The sequence below is a fragment of the Callorhinchus milii genome, unplaced genomic scaffold (assembly GCF_018977255.1).
Source record: "Callorhinchus milii isolate IMCB2004 unplaced genomic scaffold, IMCB_Cmil_1.0 Scaffold4, whole genome shotgun sequence".
In the NCBI taxonomy this organism is placed as follows: domain Eukaryota; kingdom Metazoa; phylum Chordata; class Chondrichthyes; order Chimaeriformes; family Callorhinchidae; genus Callorhinchus; species Callorhinchus milii.
In genome coordinates, this window is record NW_024704745.1 from 74,809,723 (window position 1) to 74,831,434 (window position 21,712).

At 44.2% G+C, this 21,712-nt stretch overlaps 1 protein-coding gene across 1 annotated transcript in view; it reads left to right on the plus strand.

The window, feature by feature from the left end:
- The first annotated feature begins 5,037 nt into the window (after positions 1-5,037).
- The window catches only part of LOC103177234 (anosmin-1), a 115,005-nt gene continuing 98,330 nt past the window's right edge, over positions 5,038-21,712 (plus strand). The window contains exon 1 of the mRNA XM_042334688.1: positions 5,038-5,295. Within this exon, the coding sequence (XP_042190622.1) occupies positions 5,122-5,295 (174 nt within the window). The 5' untranslated portion in view covers positions 5,038-5,121. The remainder of the gene's footprint in view (positions 5,296-21,712) is intronic.

The following is a 21,712-nucleotide window of genomic DNA, read 5'->3' on the forward strand; positions in this document are numbered from 1 at the left end:
AAATTCAACAGAATCTGATACCAGGTTTAAATTCAGCAACCTAATTCTATGAATGACTTATTATAATAATATTCCTTGCATTTGATATAGTGCCTTATCATATCATCAAAATGTCTCAAAGAACTTCACAGCAGTGTCTTCCAAACAGCCATGAAGTGAACGACCAATTTTATTTAGGTATTTGTTGGCCAGGACACTAGGAGAAGCTCTCTTCTCTATACGCGTCTTGCTTATAAAGACATAGCTTGGGGCAGCACAAAGTTGCAGAGATCAGAAGGTTCCGGTAAGAGATAGCCGATCTCAGCCGGGGAAGCAAAGACCATTAGAAATGGCCTCAGTGTACCAGGGTTATAACGGGGATGTCAGTCTTGGTTGCTGTTCATTATACCCAGACTTCTGCTAAAAGATGTTACTGTGGAGTTGTCAGGTGAGGAAGTGGTCAAGCTCGACTGGCAGAACCTCCATCAACATTCATACTCAAGGCTGAGACGTGAAATAATAGCCACTCAGGTGGGCTGTTGGAGAGTGCTGGGTACCTGTAATGCAGTCAAATGCCTTCAGGAAAGAAAGGAGGGGGAAAAATCACAGCAGAAAAGTTGGCCAGATCTGATTTGTGGAAAACAAATTGTTGGCAGCACCATTCTTTGGATGAGATGTTACAGTGAGGTTCTGTCTCCTATTCAGTTGGCCATTAACCAACCTGTGTCACCAGTTCAAAAGAGAAAGGAGTTTTTCCTGATGTCCTGGTCAACAGTCCTTCCATATTAAATTGGTCATTCACATCATAACCATTTGGAGAATGTTGTTGTGCACAGATTAACTTCTGTATTCATCTACAAAATACATAGACAATTTACTCTCACAGTAAATCCCGTGAAGCTTTGAGATGCTTTGAAGACGCGATAAGGTTCTGCAGCAAAAGTAAGGGTCATTATTAATAGTAATAGATTATTTCTACTAGTGAATATCTCAGTATTAAGAGGGCACAAATCCAAGATCATTACAAAAGAGTTAACAGGGGGTGGTTGGAAAAAATAATGGGCTGGTTTGTTTTTGTGCTGTGACATTCAGTGGATCTCGCAGTAAAGTTCTGGGTAATTCTACCTACTTAAATATTAAGCACCAGAATGAGAAGCAAAGCCCAAAGCAATGCCTCAAATTAAAATTGGTCATTCACTTCATGGTTGTGGGACATTCGTTGATGTGCTCAAATTAGCTGCCACATTCACCTCCAACTACGCAGTCACTCTACTTTACAGTACATCCTATGAAGTGCTTTGAGAGCCCCTCCTGACTTGAAAAGTGCTCTATCAAATTATTATATTAAACTGATCAAAACATTTTGTACCATTTATGCCTCCAGTTATTTTTCCTTTCACATGGAACGTTTTCTTAAATTAAAAAGGACGGGAATATAGTTTATTATCCATGGAATACACAGAATTTTGTCACTAGAACACCAAGAATGTAGTCCCGTGTTACAGATACCAAGCTATTACCCCACAGCATAGACTTCGTATTCATGGCGAGTTTCAAAATTATAATTTATCAGACAGCCTTGGGCACAGCTTGTTTGTCTAATGTGCCTTGCCAAGTAACAGTAGGAAATTAGTTTTGATCTGTGATTCCCTACACAGTGAGTTCATGATTCTGGGTAACGTGGGCAAGACACTAATGTTCTCCTGAGGTAAAGAGAATCCAGATCAGATATGAATCACCCGCTTGGATACAGTCTGTATTTTAGGTGTCAGCCTGGCTCAGTTGGTAGCACTACCACCTCTGAGTCACAAAGTTTCTGGATTCAAGCCACATGTTGGAACTTTGAACTCACATGGTCGAGGCTGACACTCCAGTACAGCACTGCGTTGCCTGAGATGCTGTTCTTCAGATGAGACGTTAAGTTCTATCTGCCTGTTCAGGTGGATGTGAAAGATCCCATGGCGCTACTTGGAGAGACTAGGGACTTTCTCCTGGTGTCCTTGTCAACAATTCCCCTGAGAAATTGATCACTCATTTCATGGCTGTTTGTGGGGCATCGCTGTGTGCAAATTGGCTGCTGCATTTGGCTACAAAATTCAGTCACTAAACTTAACAGTAAATCCTGTAAGAGCTTTGAAACTTCCACTTATTGAGATAAGACGCTATATCAAATTCAAGTATTATTATTATTATAGCGAGCACTTATCCAGTTGAATGAAGAAAGAGCTTGCAGTTTTAAAGCACCGTATTTAAGATAAGAACATAAGAACATAATAATTTGCTAGGTGAACGAAGACCAAGGTCCATCTCGTTCGCCTTCCACTATCCTGACAGTCGCTTAACATGTCGTGTCCCAAACTTTATACTATATCCTGAGATATTATTTTTCTAGCAGAAATCTATCTAATTTGTTCTTGAAACAAATGACATTTTCTGCTTCCACTGTGCCAGTAGATTGGTTATTGTTGAGCACAATGACTGGTGGGCAAGCGGAACAGCCATTTTGTGGACAACAAGTTAATACAGACAACCATGAGATGAAAGATTATTTTATACCTGTAGGATTGCTGGCATACGCAGAACTTTAGAGCATACTATCTGGCCCCCCTGTTGGCCAGCAAATGGTGCAATATCATTTAAAGAGTTTGGTAGCTTAAAGAAAAACTAGATTTAACTCAAATTGAATTAGTTATTGCTATTATTTGCTTCATGATGCTGTAGATTGGTTGTATTATTCACTGACTGTCCAGAAAGCCTCAAATCTGGACAAATGGAAATACAGAAATCCTACACAGAAGGAGGTCATTCAGTTCATTGTACCTGTGACATGGCTATCAGTTTCAATTCATCTAATTTTCCAGCTCTCTCCCCATATCCCGTAATGGTTGTATTACTCAGGGCTTATCCAATTCCCTTTTGAATCATTCTATTATTCCAGTCTCAATAGCCATTTGTGGTAAACTATTGGAAGCAAACCATTACTGCCTGCGTGTACTTTGCAGACATAAGTAAAGCTTTTATAGAATGCTTTCTGATAGCATGAGATGCACTTGATAATGTATGTCTTCAGTTCAAGCTCCACATCAGGAATATGAACTTATTGTCTAGTGCTGGAGATGTGCTGCATTGTCGGAGATGCCATCCTTCAGATGGGAGATTAAACCCAGGTCCTATTTGCCATGGCACTATTTGTAAAGAGAAGTGAGTTTCTCCCAGTGTTCTGGCCAACATTCTTCTCCCAGATAAACGTGCTGATTCACTTCAACGCTTCTTGCAAGACATTGCCGCGTACAAATTGGCTGCCACATTTTCATAAAAAAACCAGTCACTACTACACTTTACAGTAAAATCTTGTGAAGTGCTCGATGGATCACTTTAACAAATGCGAGGATTTTTTTAACATCGACCTAATGAATGGACAGATCATATCTCTGTTCAATGTCTCATTCAAAAAAACAGCACGCTCTGACAATGGGGCATTCCCCAACACTGCACGGGAATGTCAGCTTAGACCGTAAACTCAAGTCCTGACATAGGGCTTGAACTCACAACCTTTTGACACAGAGAGAAGAATGTTACCAAAGAAGTCAGGCTGACACACCAAAAGGAGCATGGAACATTTCGATTTATTTTCTACAAGATATATTTTACTTTTCTGAGTGGCATAAGGGAGAATGAAACCAGCTTCGTCTCGATCTATGTTGCTGAATGCCTAATTTTACTAACCCAGGGTTTTTCAAACACACACATCCAAAGCAACATTACGCAAAAGCTTTAATGATTTTAATCATTTGGGTTTTCAATTATTGAATTCCATTTCACGCTACAACCTAATTTGGACCTCTAAACTTTATTTTATTACAATTAATAATCCTCACATTTGACAATGTGCCTTATCACACAGTTGAAATATTTCAAAGAGCTTCACAGGATTTATTGTGTAGTTTAGCGACTGTGTATTTTGTGGTCAACTGTGGCAGTCAACTTGCGTACAACAATGCCCCACAAAAATAGCCATGAAGTGAATGACCAATTTTATTTGGGGGATTGTTGGCTCGGACACCTGGAGAAACTCCCTTCTCTTATCAAACACTGCCACGCAAGGATCTTTAAGGTCTACCTGAGCAGGCAGATGGAACCTTAGTTTTAATAATAATAATCCTTGTAATTGATATAGCGCCTTATCACTTTGAGACACCTCAAAGCGCTTCACAGAATACACTTCAAAGTAAATTTGCTGTGCATTTTGTGGGTGAAACGCGGCGGCCAATTGCGCACAGCAGCGTCCCACAAACAGTCGTGGATTGCGTAACCAAATTATTATTTTTGTATTTTGTTAAAGGATTATTACCCCCAGAAAGCAATCCGCCAATCGACTAACAACCGGGTCCCTACTTACTGCTGGGTAAACAGAGGCGTGCGGAGTAAGGAAGCTTGAGAATCGAACCCGGGTCCTCTCACTTGCGAGGCGAGTGCTCTAACCAATGCGCTACAGGACTTCCAACGTCTCTAAACGTTTCAGTAAAGCTCGATCCTGCAAAGCACCGTATTCAACCCCTCAGGCACGGAAGCCGCGTGTGGTCGTCGGTTTGAGTGTGCAGCAGATCGAAAAGGTTGGCAAAAAGCCTTTTTTACTCTGAGTCGACGGTAAGCGATCCCCTGAGTCGCAGTCTGTTTCGCATTTATTTAAGTTCCTCGATTTTTGGACCTGCGTTTGTGTGCGTGGTGGGTGGGAGGGTGGGTGGGTGGGTGCGTGATGGTGGGTGGGGGAATGAAAGGGGGGGTTTAAGGGAAAGTGGGGGGAAAGGGTGGGTGGGTGGGGGGGGGGGAGGGAAAGAGGAGGGGCATCTAGTAAGATAGACCCTGCCTCCTGGCTATCAATCAAACAGAGATGAACCAATAGTCATTGGCACCGCCTCTGGGAGGTGGTGGCACCAGTTTTGACTCCAGCTCTGGGGTGGGTGGGGGGAGGAGAGAGAGAGAGAGAAAGAAGTGAGTGAGTGAGATAGAAGGAGAGAGAGAGAGAGAGAGAAAGAAGTGAGTGAGTGAGATAGAAGGAGAGAGAGAGAGAGAGAGGGAGAGAGCACAGATTGCATCCAGGACGAACCAGCCCCACACGGGAGAGGACCTGTCCCTGTGACCATGCCCCTGACTGCCCGGGTGCTGGTGCTGGTGTGGATTAGTGTGGGGGTGGGCTGGGCTGCCCGCAGGTCAGAGGAGGCTCTCCCCATCGACAGCATCTCCATTGCCAGATGCACGTCCCGCTGCCTGAGCTTACACATCACTCGGCTCTCAGCCCTGGTCAGGACCTTCCAGGTAGATCGGAAACCATCGCTCTCACTCACTCTCACACTCACTCTCTCACACTCACTCTCTCTCTCTCTCTCACACACTCACACACAGAGTCACTCACTCACTCACTCACTCACTCGCACAGACTCACTCACAGACATTCGCACTCACACACAGACTCTCACACACTCACTCTCACACAGACACTCACTCACACACAGACACTCACACACAGACTCACACTCACTCACTCGCAGACTCACACACTCACACACAGACACTCACACACAGACACTCACTCACACAGACACACACAGACAGACACACAGACTCACACACTCACACAGACAGACACTCACACACTTAAACACACAGACACAGACACTCACACACACGCACTCTGACATACAGACACACACACACTTAGACACAGAGAGTCAGTCACACACACACACAGACCCGCGGGCTGAGCTGGGCTGAGCTGAGCTGGGCTGGGGTGAGCTGGGCTGGGGTGGGGTGAGCTGGGCTGGGGTGGGCTGGGGTGAGCTGGGCTGGGGTGGGCTGAGCTGGGCTGAGCTGGGGTGGGCTGGGGTGGGCTGAGCTGGGGTGGGCTGGGGTGGGGTGAGCTGGGCTGGGCTGGGGTGGGCTGGGGTGAGCTGGGGTGGGGTGAGCTGGGCTGGGGTGAGCTGGGCTGGGGTGGGGTGAGCTGGGGTGGGCTGGGCTGGGGTGAGCTGGGCTGGGGTGAGCTGGGCTGGGGTGGGCTGGGGTGGGCTGAGCTGGGCTGGGGTGGGGTGAGCTGGGGTGGGCTGGGGTGGGGTGGGGTGGGCTGGGGTGGGGTGAGCTGGGGTGGGCTGGGCTGGGCTGGGGTGGCTGGGGTGAGCTGGGGTGGGCTGGGCTGGGGTGAGCTGGGGTGGGGTGGGCTGAGCTGGGGTGGGCTGGGCTGGGGTGGGCTGGGGTGAGCTGGGGTGGGCTGCGGTGAGCTGAGCTGGGCTGGGGTGGGCTGAGCTGGGGTGGGGTGAGCTGGGCTGGGGTGGGCTGGGCTGAGCTGGGGTGGGCTGGGCTGGGGTGGGCTGGGCTGAGCTGGGGTGGGGTGGGGTGAGCTGGGCTGGGGTGGGGTGAGCTGGGCTGGGGTGGGGTGGGCTGAGGTAAGCTGAGCTGGGCTGGGCTGAGCTGGGGTGAGCTGGGCTGGGCTGTGGTGGGCTGGGGTGGGGTGAGCTGGGGTGGGGTGGGCTGGGATGAGCTGGGGTGGGCTGGGGTGGGGTCTGGTGGGGTCTGGGCTGGGGTGGGCTGAGCTGGGGTGGGGTGGGCTGGGGTGGGCTGGGGTGGGCTGGGCTGGGGTGGGCTGAGCTGGGCTGGGGTGGGCTGAGCTGGGCTGGGGTGGGGTGGGCTGAGCTGGGGTGGGGTGGGCTGAGCTGGGCTGGGGTGGGGTGGGCTGAGCTGGGCTGGGGTGGGCTGAGCTGGGCTGGGGTGGGCTGAGCTGGGCTGGGGTGGGCTGTGGTGGGGTCTGGTGGGGTGGGCTGAGTGCTCAGTGAGTTGCCAGAAGCAGAGCAGCTCTCAGTGAAGGATGTTTCAGTAACTCACAGCGCCGCTCTGCACAACATAACACCACATCACATAAACCCAAACTTCTGGTTCATTTCCCATCAATCGTGTTGATGTCTCGCAGTGTTTTGCACGACTTATGTCCCAACCATTGGTCACTCGAGTTAAGATGTTGAAGGACAAGGGCTCAGTTAGGTTTGGTACGACTTAAAACTATGTGTTGTCTGACTGTCTGTCAGAGGCTGTTGCAAAAGTGTATTAATCTCTTGCATGTTGTTATTTCATTTTCTTCTGCATTCCCCCCCTCCCACCTCTCTCTCTCTCTCTCTCTCTTTAAAAAGACTCCACTGCAAAACCCTGTTACCCAAATGCAACTCACAGGGTCCAATGTATATCACGTATCAGTGCAGAAACTGGTCCATTCGTGTGAGGGTTGCAATTTTGCACCTTGGAAGAGAATTTGGGAGTAGGGAGTGTGGGGGTAAAGCTGGTTTCGACTTTACAACGTGGATGTTTAAGCACAAAAGTATTTGGAAGGACACACAGCATTGGGGGGACTTGTTGGACTGGCTCTCTGCTTGTGCCCTTGATGTCGAACCAGGTGAAGAGACCAGGTGTGATGGTGGGCACACAGAACACACTTCATTCTATATTACTATGTCAGTGTCTGTCTCAACTGTGTCTGTCTCTCTCCACTGTATTAAGTGACTGACCAACTAACTGCTGTGTTGAGCTAATGCAACGAGAGAGGCTGTGGAGAGAGAGAGAGAGAGAGAGATAGAGAGAGAGACTCAGAGTTGCTCTCCCAATCTAAACCTTTAACAAATTATACTCGTACCAATGTTATTCTTTATGTGGTATGTGTGTGTCTGTGTGTGTGTGTGTGTGTGTGTGTGAGTGTATATACCTGTTTAACCCATCTATTTTTTTTGGCCCTGTTCTTGGTCATTTTCATATTCCATTGGTTTACTTTCATTGATTTTTTTAAAAAAAAATCACAGATTTTTTTAATGTATATATAACTGCTTTCCCCATTCCACATGTAATTCTGTGCATGGGTGTGTGAGTGCGTATGGGTGTGTGAGTGTGTACCCGGTGTGTGAGTGTGTACCCGGTGTGTGAGTGTGTACCCGGTGTGTGAGTGTGTACCCGGTGTGTGTGAGTGTGTACCCGGTGCGTGTGAGTGTGTATGGGTGTGTGAGTGTGTGTGAATGTGTACCTGTCTGTGAGTGTGTATGGGTGGGTGTGTACCTGTGGGTGAGTGTGTATGTGTGAGTGTGCACCTGTGTGTGAGTGTGCACCTGTGTGTGAGTTGTACCTGTGTGAGTGTGTACCTGTGTGAGTGTGTACCTGTGTGTGTGTACCTGTGTGTGAGTGTGTATCTGTGTGAGTGTGCACCTGTGTGTGTGTGCACCTGTGTGAGTGTGCACCTGTGTGTGTGTGTATCTGTGTGAGTGTGCACCTGTGTGTGAGTGTGTATCTGTGTGAGTGTGTACCTGTGTGTGAGCGTGTATCTGTGTGAGTGTGCACGCGTGTGCGAGGACATTAAATGACAGTATTAAAGTTACAGTATTACAGGCTGTTGATCTGCAGTATTGAGGTTACATGTTTCAGCTGTAGAGTTGGCGTCTTGTAATTGTGGTTGGTTTTGAATTAAGGGCAATGCAAAGCAGTTGGGGGCTCCCAAATGTCTGTACTGATCTGATCCCCTGTCTGCTCTCTGACCACATCCACACACACGCACATATATATAATATATATATACACAGTATATATATCCCAGTGTCTGAGAAACACAGTACTGTGCGCCAAGAGGGTTAAGTGGGAAAGCAGATCTGGTGAAAGAATAAGCAGCTACTGTTTGTTACTCAACATATATTTTTGGAAACGAGAAAACACAACAGCCTGAGCAATATTTTCTGTAATGACCACTTTCATCCATCCCCAAAACAAGTCCCTTCCTGGAATTGTTTATTTTCTCCCTCCCTGTGTGTGTATCTATCTATCCATCTATATATGTATATATATATATATATATATGATTACAAAAAACAACTTTTTTTGCTTGTGTGTGTGTAAATAAAATAAATAAATTGCAACCGCCCCCATCCCCCCAAAAAAAAACATGTTTTGCCATGGGATTTTGTCGATTGTTAAGGCAGATCTGACCATTCCTGTGAAGGGCTTTGAGACTTAATCCAGATGTGAAAGGCGCGTTATAATATATCAAATGCACAGAGTATTTATTATTTGCACTAAATTTCGCACGAGTTCGGATTTTGTTCTCTTTGCATCTGGTTAGCAGAAATTGAGAAAGATTTTTTTTTGGGGGGAAAGGGGATAAATCTGTGTCATCTTTTGCCCAATATGGTCAAACAAGATCGATTAGGGCACTCACTCCAGTAAAATTAGATGGAGCGAATGTGTTAGAGAGAGAGAGAGATAAAAAGGATATATTTAGTGGCAATAAAACTGTTTGAATTCTGTACAATTCACGAATTGTGATGAATTGATGAAATGGAGGTTTGAACTGTTCTCAGTTTCTGACGACACAAACGAGCACTAATAAATTCAATCGAATTAAAATAATAAACCTAATAAATTTAATGCAATCGAATACAAATGACATTTATGGCCCCAAAATTAAATGCAACAATAAAATAATAACTATTTTGGGGAGGTGTTGGGGGCTTGCAATGTATTCTCGAAGGCTATATACTGTGCATATAGCACAGTATGAGAGCACTAATCATCACACAAGTGTCTCTGTTTATAGTCAGGCTGATGAAGAACTGGTTGACTTCCAACACCCCTTTCCACCCCCTCAATCCTCCTTTTCCTTCCACAAACGAGAGAGCATTGTGGTTGTGTACCTTGTGTATCTGTGTCCAGTATTAGTTTGGAAGCAAAGAAAGCTATACAGGTCCACTGTATTTTACTGAGTGTGTTTGTTGAAGGGATTTTGGTGCAAAAATCAAGGAAAGAAGCCATGGGAATGTTGCAGCACATTGGATTGGTTCAGGTACCTGCTTTACTGAGGCAAACTGAGATCTCGAATCAGTCCTCTGTTCCCCTTTAAAGGGGACTTTTTTTTTGAGGGGTGGGGGGAGGTGTGGAAATTCATTTTTCTTGGATGGGTTGGACTTTTCTTTCCCCCAAAAAGTATACCTTTCTTTCTCCCGAAATATAATACTATTTCGCCACCCCCCAAAATTACTTTATCCCCCCAAAAGTTACCCACCTCCAATCACCAGAATAACCTATAGACAGGCTCTCGCTTCCCAGGCTCTGTTGGCTGTGTTTCTCTTACTCCACACACCACCCCCTTTGTGAACTTGTGTTTTGTTTGCAAACTATTGATCTATGTGCAAAGTGCTCCTCTCTCTAAATCCCCCCATCCTCACCAAAAGGTTAAGTTCATGAATGAGCTGGACCAAATTGAGAAGGAACGTGTATCTGTATCATTGCAGAGCCAGACGGCAGCAGAAAATGCTCAGATTTCAATCTAATTTGCTTTTGAGATAACCTCAAACTCTGCTTTGGTTTTTAAAGCACATCAAACAGGCTTGAGAGCTGTATTGACTTTGGTCCGCCCATCTGAGTCATTTAAAGTCTATTACAAGTGTGTGTTTATGTTCACAACTAAATGTTTTTTTCATGAAAGGCGTTTAGCCAGCCTTTACCTCAGAGAGCGCTTTGGTGTGTATTTGCAGAGGACTTGCTTTGCTTATAGATAGACCTAAGCTTCTCAAGTGGCTTTTTGTATCAGGTGTCAGGGTGTTTGGCACCCTCCAGTGGACTGGAGCTAAGTCTGTTTCACATTCAGATCGTTTCTGCATGATTCTACCATCAGGATCATTTTCCCCAGCCAGGATATTGAAAAAAGATCTAGTTCATTCATTCACCCTCTCATGTTATCGGTGTTTTACTCTCTGGCTCCCTGTGTGAAACCTATGATTTTTAAAAGTATTGTTCAGTGACACGCAGAGCAATAGAGTAGTAGATATAGTGAAAGCAGGGAATTGGGATTAGGATGGATGGGAGGAGGGAATTATAATAATCCTTACATCTGATATAGCGCCTTATCATCTCTTTGAGATGTCTCAGAATGTACTGTAAAGTGAATTGATTGTATACTTTGTGGGCGAAATGTGCAGCAGTGTCTCACAAACGGTCATGGTTTGGGTGACTACATTATTATTGAATGAACCCAGGGAGGAGAATGAGCGCATCTGGCACTCTGCTATTTGGGACAGTACATCTCCATGGCCAGAACATTGAAGGAATGTTGAAAGGCACAAGATGTGATACAATGCACCAGAATTATCCAGAGTGTTGTTACGGTCTGGAACACACTGCCTGAAAAGTTGGTGGAATCAGATTTGATTGTAGCTTTCAAACGGGAATTGGATAGGTCCTTGATAGGGCTATGGGGTAAGAGCGGGGGAGTGGGACTAGTTGGTTAGTTCTTTCAAAGAGCGGGTACAGGCAAAATGGGCCGAATTACTTCATTTCTTGTCATAAGATTCTTGGATTCTATCAACTACAGTCATAAAGGGATGCAAATTTCGCTTCACTGCGAAACTGAAATTGTAAATCCACAGGGAATGTGTCAAAGTCTTTTTAAAAAAGTTTCCCTTGATTATTACAAGTGTACTGGTTTAATAATGAGTGATTTCGTAATTACTGCAGAAAACGCCTGATAACTTGACCTTTTCTTAACTTGTCACTACCACTAAAATCATCATGCCGTCAATATCCCAGCCGCATTTATTTATGTATTTATACATATGCCTAACTCACCAAGCCCTTGGTGTGATGAATTATCAGGAATTTATTGTAGTAGGTAGAATCTGGATCAGTTTTGTGTGCCTCTCATTACTTAAAAAAAAGGAGTGGGGAGAAAGAGACTGGATTGGTATGGCTGCCAAATTAATACGTGATAGCCAATGTGGTTGTTTATGCAGAGGTACTAGATTAGTGTTTGGAACTTTAATGGGGCCATTTGAAAAGTGCATTAGAAGCAGAACTCAGTGAGGGGGGTGGCAACAACAACTTGCATTTAATATAGGACCCTTCAAGCAAGGTAGGATTAGAGACTGAGTGAGGGAGAGAGCGAGGGAGGTGACCAAGTACATGGTCAAAGAGGTAGGACTTTAGGTGGGATTTAAAGATGGCTGGGCCATTAGTTTTTTGCATTTCCATCCAATGTATTATTTTCATAAATAGGTGCAGACCCTATTTATTGTATTAACAACTTCAAGTTATTACATTAAAGTTATTTAATTAAAGTTATTAAATTGGCTGCCATGTTTCACCCACAAAACACTCTTTATCGTATATTCCACGAAGGGCTTTGATACATCTCAAAGAAGTGATAAGGTGCTGCAACAAATGCAAGGATTATTATTATATAATTAAGGTATTAAATGTGGGCTTTAGATATGGAAGTTCCTAAGCCTCAGATAATTGGACTATCTTTTCGTCATTAGAGCACACTCCCTCTTTAATCATGTTCTTTTCACAGGGTGAATGTTCATCGTCACTATATAGTTACTAACAGCTTCAGATTAGCTGCTTGGTTTTATTTACTGTTTAGCTTGTATGCAGAGACTTATCTTTTCAAACTGTTCAGAGGATTTAAGAGTGAGTGTGATATGGTAGTCAATAATCACATTGAATTCTCTTAAAGAGGCTACCAGCTCAGTTACTACTGTATTTCAACCCATGCATATTGTATATTGTCTGCTGGATAAAAATATTTTATGAAAAGAATGTTTCATTTGCATAGGACGTGTTTGTGGATCAGTAATTAATCTGAAAGCATATGGGCCAGTGATAAGTTTTAAAAAAAATCACATAATCCCCACATTTGATGTAGCACCTTTCAGATCACCACTTCTTCTCAAAGAGTTTTACAGGATTTACTATAAGGTGTAGTGACTGCGTACAGTATTTTAATAGGCGAACACGGAATTTGCACACAGCAATGTCCCCCAGACAGATATGAAGTGAATGATTCATTTTATCTGAGAGATTGTTGGCCTGGACACCGGGAGGAATTCTACCAACTGAGCCTGGCTGACACATACTATTGATGAGGAAAATGGCCCTCATAAATGGGTCAAAGGTGTTGCAATTCACAGCTCTTGGAGATGAAGCTCTAAAATCTTCCCTTTTTGAAAACAACACCAACTACAACACTTGCATTTATATAGCACCTTTCATGTCGAGAGGATGTCCCAAGGTGCTGGACAGTGAAAGGTTTGTACCCGAGCTGTTAGCCTGAGTCAAAGAAGGTAGAGGGCAAGGGGTGTAGAGGTGGGATGATGGCCAAAGATAAGGTTGAAGAGGAAGTTCTTAAGACAGGCTTTGAAGGAGGCGAGGGAGGTAGCGAGACAGAGGGGCTGTGGGATGCAGTTGCAGAGGGTGGGACTGAAACAACCTCCGATGGCGAAGCGGGCAGGGCAGAGGATGGAGCAGACCAGTGCCCGCCGAGCAGAGGGAACGGACAGTTTGGTAAGGTTTTAGTAGATCGCAGAGATAGGGAGAAGCAAGACCATGGAGGACTTTAAAGGTGAGGGTGGGAACTTTGAACTCAATCCTCTGGGGGCTAGGGAGTCGGGCAAGGGTGGGGGTGATGGAGTCACAGAGCTTGGTGTGGGAGAGGACACTGCAGAGTTCTAAATGATCAGCAGCTTGTGGAGGGAAGAGTTGGGAAGTCCGGCGAGCAGGGAGTTAGCAATGTCAAGCCTGGACGTAATGAAGGTGTCGATGAGGGTCTCGGCAGCCTGAGGGAAGAAGGAGTGGCGGAGGCGGGCAATGTATTTAGTTTCAGCTTATTCCATACAGAACTACAGTACCTTTCGAGTATTTATATATTTTTGGAAGAGTGTACACGGAACCCTATTTCTTGTATATTTTGTTTCTTGGATGGTTATTATATTGTATTGCCGTGACTGTGGGTCCACAGATACCTTGTTGGAGGTTGAGGTGAATCACTTTGTCACTATATCTGGGAACTGTCCATTATTAATGGAAATCTCGATCTATGGGAAAAACGGGAAATATGTAAAACTCAATGATTTACTGAAAGCTAATCAGAATAATATGGAACCACTCACCAGTATCCACCATGGTTTATTCTCTCAATTGTTTTTCACAAGAAAACATAAATAATAATAACAATCAGAAAAATTAGTGAGATATGGTCAGTGCCTTGCGAAAGATTTTCTAACAAGGTTTTTATAAGGCTTAGCTTTTTGACAGCTTTTGGCTGCCCTTTCTTGCCTTTATTATTATTTATAATAATGATAATAACAATAATAATTATTATTATTACCTTACTCGGCTCCCAGGCTGTTATGTGAAGCATTTTGGGACATCCTACCAGCGTGAAAGGCACTGTATAACTGCAACTTGTTCTAAGTGTTGCTAAGATTTGAAAATACCTCTCATAAATGGGTCATAAACACTGCTATACGAATCTTCATCATGTATTCTGTTTATGCCACGCGTGAGGGAAGCAAGTAACATTGAGATCTATCACAAACCGGTCACCAAGTCTAGTGACCTTTGTGCTGTGCATTTATAATGGCGTTTCGTTTGACATTCGTGAGTGACACGTGATAGACGGAATGAAAGTTGGGTGTAATGTTATGCTTGTTTCCTATCACTCCTACTGTCATCAGGCACACCTTTGGTGGCCACACTGCAATGCAAATGAACAGGTCTCTGGAGATCTGTCTGAAGCAGATGGATTGTCAAGTTGCCCGCAGACAATGTAGGATAGACAAATGGTCCCACCAGTGGTGGGGACAGATGTCTTTTCCTGGTGAGCTGAGTGCCCGGTCCGTCCACTGGTTCAGGCTGGCAGTGCGCTGTTTGCATCATTGATCTTCCTCTGTCAGTCAGGTCTGTCAAAAAAGACAGCCAGCCTGGCTCATCAGCAGGACCTGGAAGGGTAGACCAGTCACTGGGGATAGGGAGTCATCCCACTCAGCTCCTGTTAACCCTGTAAGCCAAAGCCCTATTGGGCTGGGTCGTCCTAGCTGGATAAAGCGGGAAAGCTTGCCAGACAGTGCTATTAATGGCAAGCTATACGGTGTTAGCTGGTTAGACTCCAGCAATACCCCAACACGCACTCTGGGGTCCCCAACCCTTGGCTGTTGCCAACCTGCGTCTAATACTTTCCGGAATTAGGTAAACAGGATGTGTCCCTCCAGGGAGAGACCGCATTCCATTCCAACAGTTTATTTCTGGGATTTGGGGATTTCTATTTGGAGGTGGGATGCATGGAATTCTCAATTTGGTTTGGGTACTTTTAAGCATGGTGATGGGTTTGTGAATATATCAGACACCCGGCTGACCCCAAAAATGTACAACAACCGCTTACGTACAAATCCATTCATGCAAAGTCGCATCTGTGTTTTTGCTCTGCCAAGTATAGGCTGGATTCATCGCACTGGCTCCAACAGGCGTACTACAAAGCAATAATAATCTTTGCATTTGATATAGCACCTTATCACATCGTTGGGACGTCTCAAAGAGCTTCACAGAATATACTGTAAAGTGAATTAACTGTATTTTGTGGGCAAAACATGGCAACCAATTGCCCACAGCAGTGTCCTACAAACAGTCGTGGATTGAGTGAGCAAATTATTATTTTTGCGACTTCTCTTTGAACCATTATGACATTTTGCTGTTCAGCAAGTTACTTGTAAATAATGAGGCCTGTGACCTCAGATAGGCAAGTAACTTGGTATCCCGAATGGTGCGGTGGATAGAGCTGCAGTTTGTGGACAATTTGCTCACTAGGATGAATACCAGTGCTCAGATGGAGGCTAAATTGACTCTGTCCTACCCAGGGTTAGGGAGGTCAAAATCAGATGGATTAATGCAACTGGGTAGACCATTTGGTGGACCATTGGGCGACTGCTCAGTTCACCAGAACAAAACATCTGTCACAACCCTGAAGGGAGCAGGTGCGGCTGTTTACCTTACAGTCTTTGGGGTCAAGTTGACAGCCCATCTGCGTCTGATAGATTTCCAGAGGCATCAGAGGGGAGAGGTGAGGCTTTGCTATGACTCTCCAGAGTTGAGTGACCTGAGGCACTCAATGATGAAGCTTACACATGAGCAATGATAGACTTGGGGAGGGTATCAGAGGACAATCAGTGTTGTGGATTTCCAGTCTAGCAAGAAGAGGGACGAGATCAGGAAAAGAGAGGCACCTGCAAAAAGGAAGACAATCAGAAAAATAATGGAACCCCCTGACATGTTAAAACAGAATGTAATTTTATTTGCAAATTGTGGAATCCTATAAATTAGTTGTTAGTGCACTACCTCACGAGCGAGAGGACCTGGATTTGATTCCTGGGCAGGTGAAATCTTAGGAAGTTTCCTTACTCCATGCACATTATTATTATTATAAAATTCATCGACTTTATAGAGTTGGATCTCATGATGGCCATTCGTTAATCAGTGAAGCTTGGGCCTTATTTCTCCTCATTTTATATTCTTGCTTCCCTCAACACCCCCTGAAGGCATCTCCTGGGATAATTGTTCCACAGATCCCAGCAACTAAACATTTTTATGTCCACATGGGTCATTTTCTCAAATGAGCCTGGATGCATTAGTGTCTTGAAACGAGGATCTGGCTGTGATTTCCTTTTGTAGTCCAGAGGCATCAAGGCTCATTGTAACAATAGCAGTCCTATTGCTATGTCTAACATCAGCCAAAAATGCACAGACAGTGGATTAACCTTGACTTGAGGTTTCCCGGTCCACGGAGTTTAGCTATTAACTGCTATCGGTCATTTATTTGCTCGGCTGAGTCTATTATGACACCATTCAGTTTAATAACTGTTAGAATGATAAAATGGAGAGTCAAACCAGAATGGCTTGAGTGGGAGGAAAAAAAAACATTCCTACTGGATTTGAGAATTGGACTGTCAAACAGTTATCTTTTGTTTGTGACTATCATTTTAATAATAATCCTTGCATTTGATACAGCGCCTTATCACATTGTTTAAATGTTTCAAAGCACTTCACAGAATATTACTGTAAAGTGAATTGACTGTATATTTTGTGGGCAAAATGCGGCAACCAATTGCACACAGCAGTGTCCCACAACAGTTGTGGATTGAGTGACCATACTATTATTATTATTTTTTGAATGGATTATTACCCCAGAAAGCGATCCAACAATCGACTACCAACCAGGTTCCTACTTATTGCTAGGTAAACAGAGACGTGCGGAGTAAGGAGACATACCAAGGTTTCACTTGGGTCCTCTCACTTGCGAGACGAGTGCTCTGACCAATAGATTACAGGACATTATCATAGCATCCAGTGTGTTAGGCTATGCGTGACCACTACTCTCATCACACATGCCCACCATATGGCTTCAGCACACCCTGTGTAGTCTCACATATGTCATATTCTTGAACTGTTTGCAATCTTGGACATTGTTTTTCTGTTCATCTCATTGGATAATAAATAAAACAATCAAACGTTCATGATTTTTATTTACAAATTTCTTATTTTTTAAAAAACTAGGAGGGGAAATTGACATTTAATTACTAGAAAGCCTGACATTGATTTACTCATAAAAAATAATTAGCCGTGCAGCAGAATTTGGCTCACGCTTGCTGTGCTGGTGAGATATATGATCTTACTTATTCATAAAGTGCAATAAAAATCAATACCACAGTTGACCCGTCATCCTCCTATTCATCACAGGTTGCCTTGCCAAGAACGGCTGTAATTTCAATGTCATATGTTTATAATTGTTTGAGGTCCTCACCTTCGATCTGAGAGTTCAATCATTTGATTCCGACACAGTGGTGATTAAAAGGCTAATTCTGCGGGGATAAAGAGCAGTGAAAATATAGCTTTTGCTTTACAATACAATACAAACTTAGTTATATATTGCCTTTCATGTTGGGAGGATGTCCCCAAGGTGCTTAACAGTCCTGGCCTGGTACCCGAGTTAGGGGTGGGAGCTGAAGGGAATGGGAGGAGAAGGGTAACTGAAAGTGCGGACAAAGAGATAAGTCTTGAGATGGACTTTGAATGAGATAAAGGAAGGAGCAAGTCGGAGGGAAACCACGATGGAGTTCCAGAGAGTGGGGGCAGATACCCTGAAAGCCTGACCCCCCCAATGTGGTGGTATGAAGCTTTGTATGTACATACCTATAACTGGTCATTCCATATACAGTAAAACCTGCATCGGTCTGATCTGTATATAATCGCCCAAATCGTATATCTGTCTGTTCAAGAGTTTATATTCTATGCAAGTTTGCCATAACAAATTTGACATAATTAAATGTATGGTCCCAACTAATGTGAATCATGTGATGTATACTGTATTTTAATGGCTTGGTTTTACATGATTTAAAACAAATTCGTGAGAGGTTTGGTTTAAGTGGATTGAATTCTCATCTATTGTAAATTGCTCCGATGGTGAAATCTGCTCTTCCAGTGCAGTGCAGTGAGCGGCAGAGGCCGCTTGAACTTTTGGTCTCAGCGTGGAATGCTGCTTGTGACTGCTAGCTACAGGCATCTGGTAGTGATCAGATCCTTCACCCTCGTGCTAGTAAACACATCACTTGGTTCATCAGGAGTGACATAATGAGCATTTTTTTGTTAAAAAGGTTGCAATACATTGACCACATCTGCTATTTTATAATAAGAGTAACAATAACACTAAGCACTTTGAGATGTCTCGAAGACCTGGTAAGGCGTTATATCAAAAGCAAGGATTATTATTAATAATCCTTGAATTTATATAGCGTCTTGTCATGTTGTCGAGACACCTCAAAGCGCTTCACAGGAATTAACAATAACAACAAGACTCCATTTATTGAGCGCCTTTCACGTCGAGAGGACGTCCCAAGGCGCTGTACAGTTGGGTCAGGACCCGAGCAAGGGGGAAATGGTCAGGGTGAGGGGAGGGAAGGGAGGGAGGGAGCGAGGAGGGGGTAGAGAGTCGAGAGGGGAGCTGAAGGCACGGTCAAAGAGAAAATTACTGTGAAGCGTAGTGACTATGTATTTGCAGGCGAACGCAAAGGTCAATTTGTCCCACAGATAGCCTCGAAACAAATAAAAATTTTCACCTATTAAATGTAGGAAACTTTAGCAAAGCTAATTCTATAAATTCTTTGTGTCAGGATATTCTATTCCCCTCTAATTGAAAAGAAAAGAATTTCTCTATCCCGGTGTCCTGGCGGCCAGCAATCCTCCAAATAAAATCGGTCATTCACTCCATGGCTGTTTGTGGGACTTTGCTATGTGCAAGTTGGCTGCCACGTTTGCAAAATACACACAATCACACCACTATACAGTGTGTCCTGTGAAGTGCTTTGACAACATGATAAGGTGCTATGTCGAATGTAAGGAATGATTTAATTTCTGAAAATTATACATTGTGCTTCAGACAGCTGGAGCTCAGAATGTTGATGTTAATAACCAATAGGAAGTGCAAGAGATTTTTCTTTAGCAAGAGGGGGTGGAACAAACTACTGTACCAACACAGATGATGGCACAAGGAACTATAGAGGGTTTCAAACCAGACACATTCCTGTCACCTGAATGGATTCAGGGTTATTACATTTTGAGCTAGATACATTGAAAGAACCTTTGTGGGAAATTGGATGGTTAGTCTACCTAGATGGGATTGTATTCCTGCCTGAAATTGTTACCATCTTTCTACCTGGCAATTTTTTTCTGCAAATTCAGGATCACTGGAGTGTAAAATGCAGGGTTACTTTATGGAATTTCTTATTAAGTTGCTCAAATAAGGTTTCCAAGTTCAGTAACCAGGAGTATGTTGTGCTGACCCATGGTTTTCTGCTCTGACACGATCAGAATTCCCAGGAATCCATGAGATTCCCTTCAATCATTGTTCCCCATTCTCGAATCCTTGTTTGCTTGTCAACTCACGCTGTCAATCTTAAATCCAGCAAGAATGTGGAAAAAAAACTAAATTGTGAGTAATAATAATCCTCATATTTGATACAGTACCTTTCACATCGGGAGGATGTCTCAAAGCGCTTCACAGGATTCACTGTAAAGTGTAGTGACTGTGCTTGTGTTTTGTACTTGCATATTGTGAAGGGTGGTGGTGGTTGATCCTCCACAGAAACCATTTAAGGAGTATTCCTTTACGTTCTCCTCTAAAATAATGCACTGTACAGTGTTGCTAACTTGTTGAGATGCCCTGAATGAAGAGATATAATTACTCGATCGGATCCCATTATCGCGTTGCACCTCTAATTGGGGAATGAGTCACACTTCCTGTGGGGTGCTGTCTTCTCCTTGTTCCGACGCGAGACAGAAGCGATGAGTGTGTCAGTGATGGCCAGGACTCGACACCACACAAGCTGTCGCTCCCACGCAAGCTGCACTCAAAGTAGCAGACCTGGCGATGAAAGGTGAGAGAGAGGCCGTGCTACCAGCTTCAGCGTGCGTCACATCCCCAAGGTGAAGGGAGCAGCGCTGAATCATTCCTGCGTACAGACAGTGCAGAGAGTGACGTGAACGAATGAATCAATTAATCAATCGACGAATGCTGCACAACATTGAAAAGATGCAGATTCGAGCTATGACATCTCATCCTTTATGAGCGACAATTTTAATGAGATTCCTGCCAAACAAAATACCCCCCTCCCTCTTATTTATATGTTCCTTTGTGTTATTCTGACAGCCTGCTTCGATTATTAGAAGGCACTTACTTGTTGTTGACACCAACAGACATACTAGGAGGAAATGGAAAGAAACAACTTGCCAATTTGATCGAGGTATTTAAGATAGCACGCAGACTTTAACATCAGTATTCCTTGATGTTACGTTTAAACCATTACGTTTATGTATGTGTATACCTATTCCCTTCTTTCAGTTGATGATGAATTGCTCCACTGAAGTATCAGCTTGGCTCAGTTGGAAGTACTCCCTGCCTCGGAGTCAGAACTTGGTGGGCTTAAGTCCCACATTGAAACTTTGGACTCACATAGTCAAGACTGACATAGGCAAGATGAGACGTTAAATTGAGGACCCGTCTGCCTGTTCAGGTGGATGTTAAAGATCCCATGGCATTATTTGAAAAGAGAAGGGAGTTTCTCCTGGTGACATTTGGCCAACAATCTCCCAGATTGGTCAAATTGGCCACTCACTGTTTGTGGGATGCTGCTGAGTGCAATTGGCTGCTGAGTTTCGCTCACAAAATACAGTCTACTATTTACAGTATAACTGCGAAGTGCTTGGAGACATCTCGATGACATGATAAGGCTATGTATCAATTGCAAAGATTATTATTAACTCACTGTTACTTTAAGAATGAATTTATGGGCTTTCTTTATAATTTCTGACCATCTATGCCGTGTGAAGGAGGAGAGAGTGAACACGTAGACTGGCAGCAGCAGATTGCATCTCCGAACGGTTTGCAACACTTTTTCCTCTGTTCAGCAGCTCTGAGCTATTACTCGCTGTCACCTCAAGTGTGAAATGTTGCTCTACGTGTCGTGTCTTCAGGGGACCAGGCAAGGGGATGCCTTCTGTTACATTCCGGCTTCAGTGGGGAGCCTGCAGATGGGTGTCCGCTGAAGCTTCTTCGCCGCCTCTTAAAACAGCAGGAAACCAAGAGGCAGCTCGAGCTGGTGATCAGCTGCACAAACACCCAGGCTCTTTCAGCCCCAGATGACATCCCGGTGGGTCGGGTGGTGTGTGCTATGGTGGCCCGACTGCCCAGCGACTTTCACAGGAATGTGTTGCTGTCTGTCACCGTCTGGCCAGTGTCTGTGACGCTGTGACACGGCTCCTTGGGACGTCCACCCGATGTGAAAGGTGCTATTCAAATGGCATTTTGAACTTTTGTATTGTGATGTTTCACAATAACTGA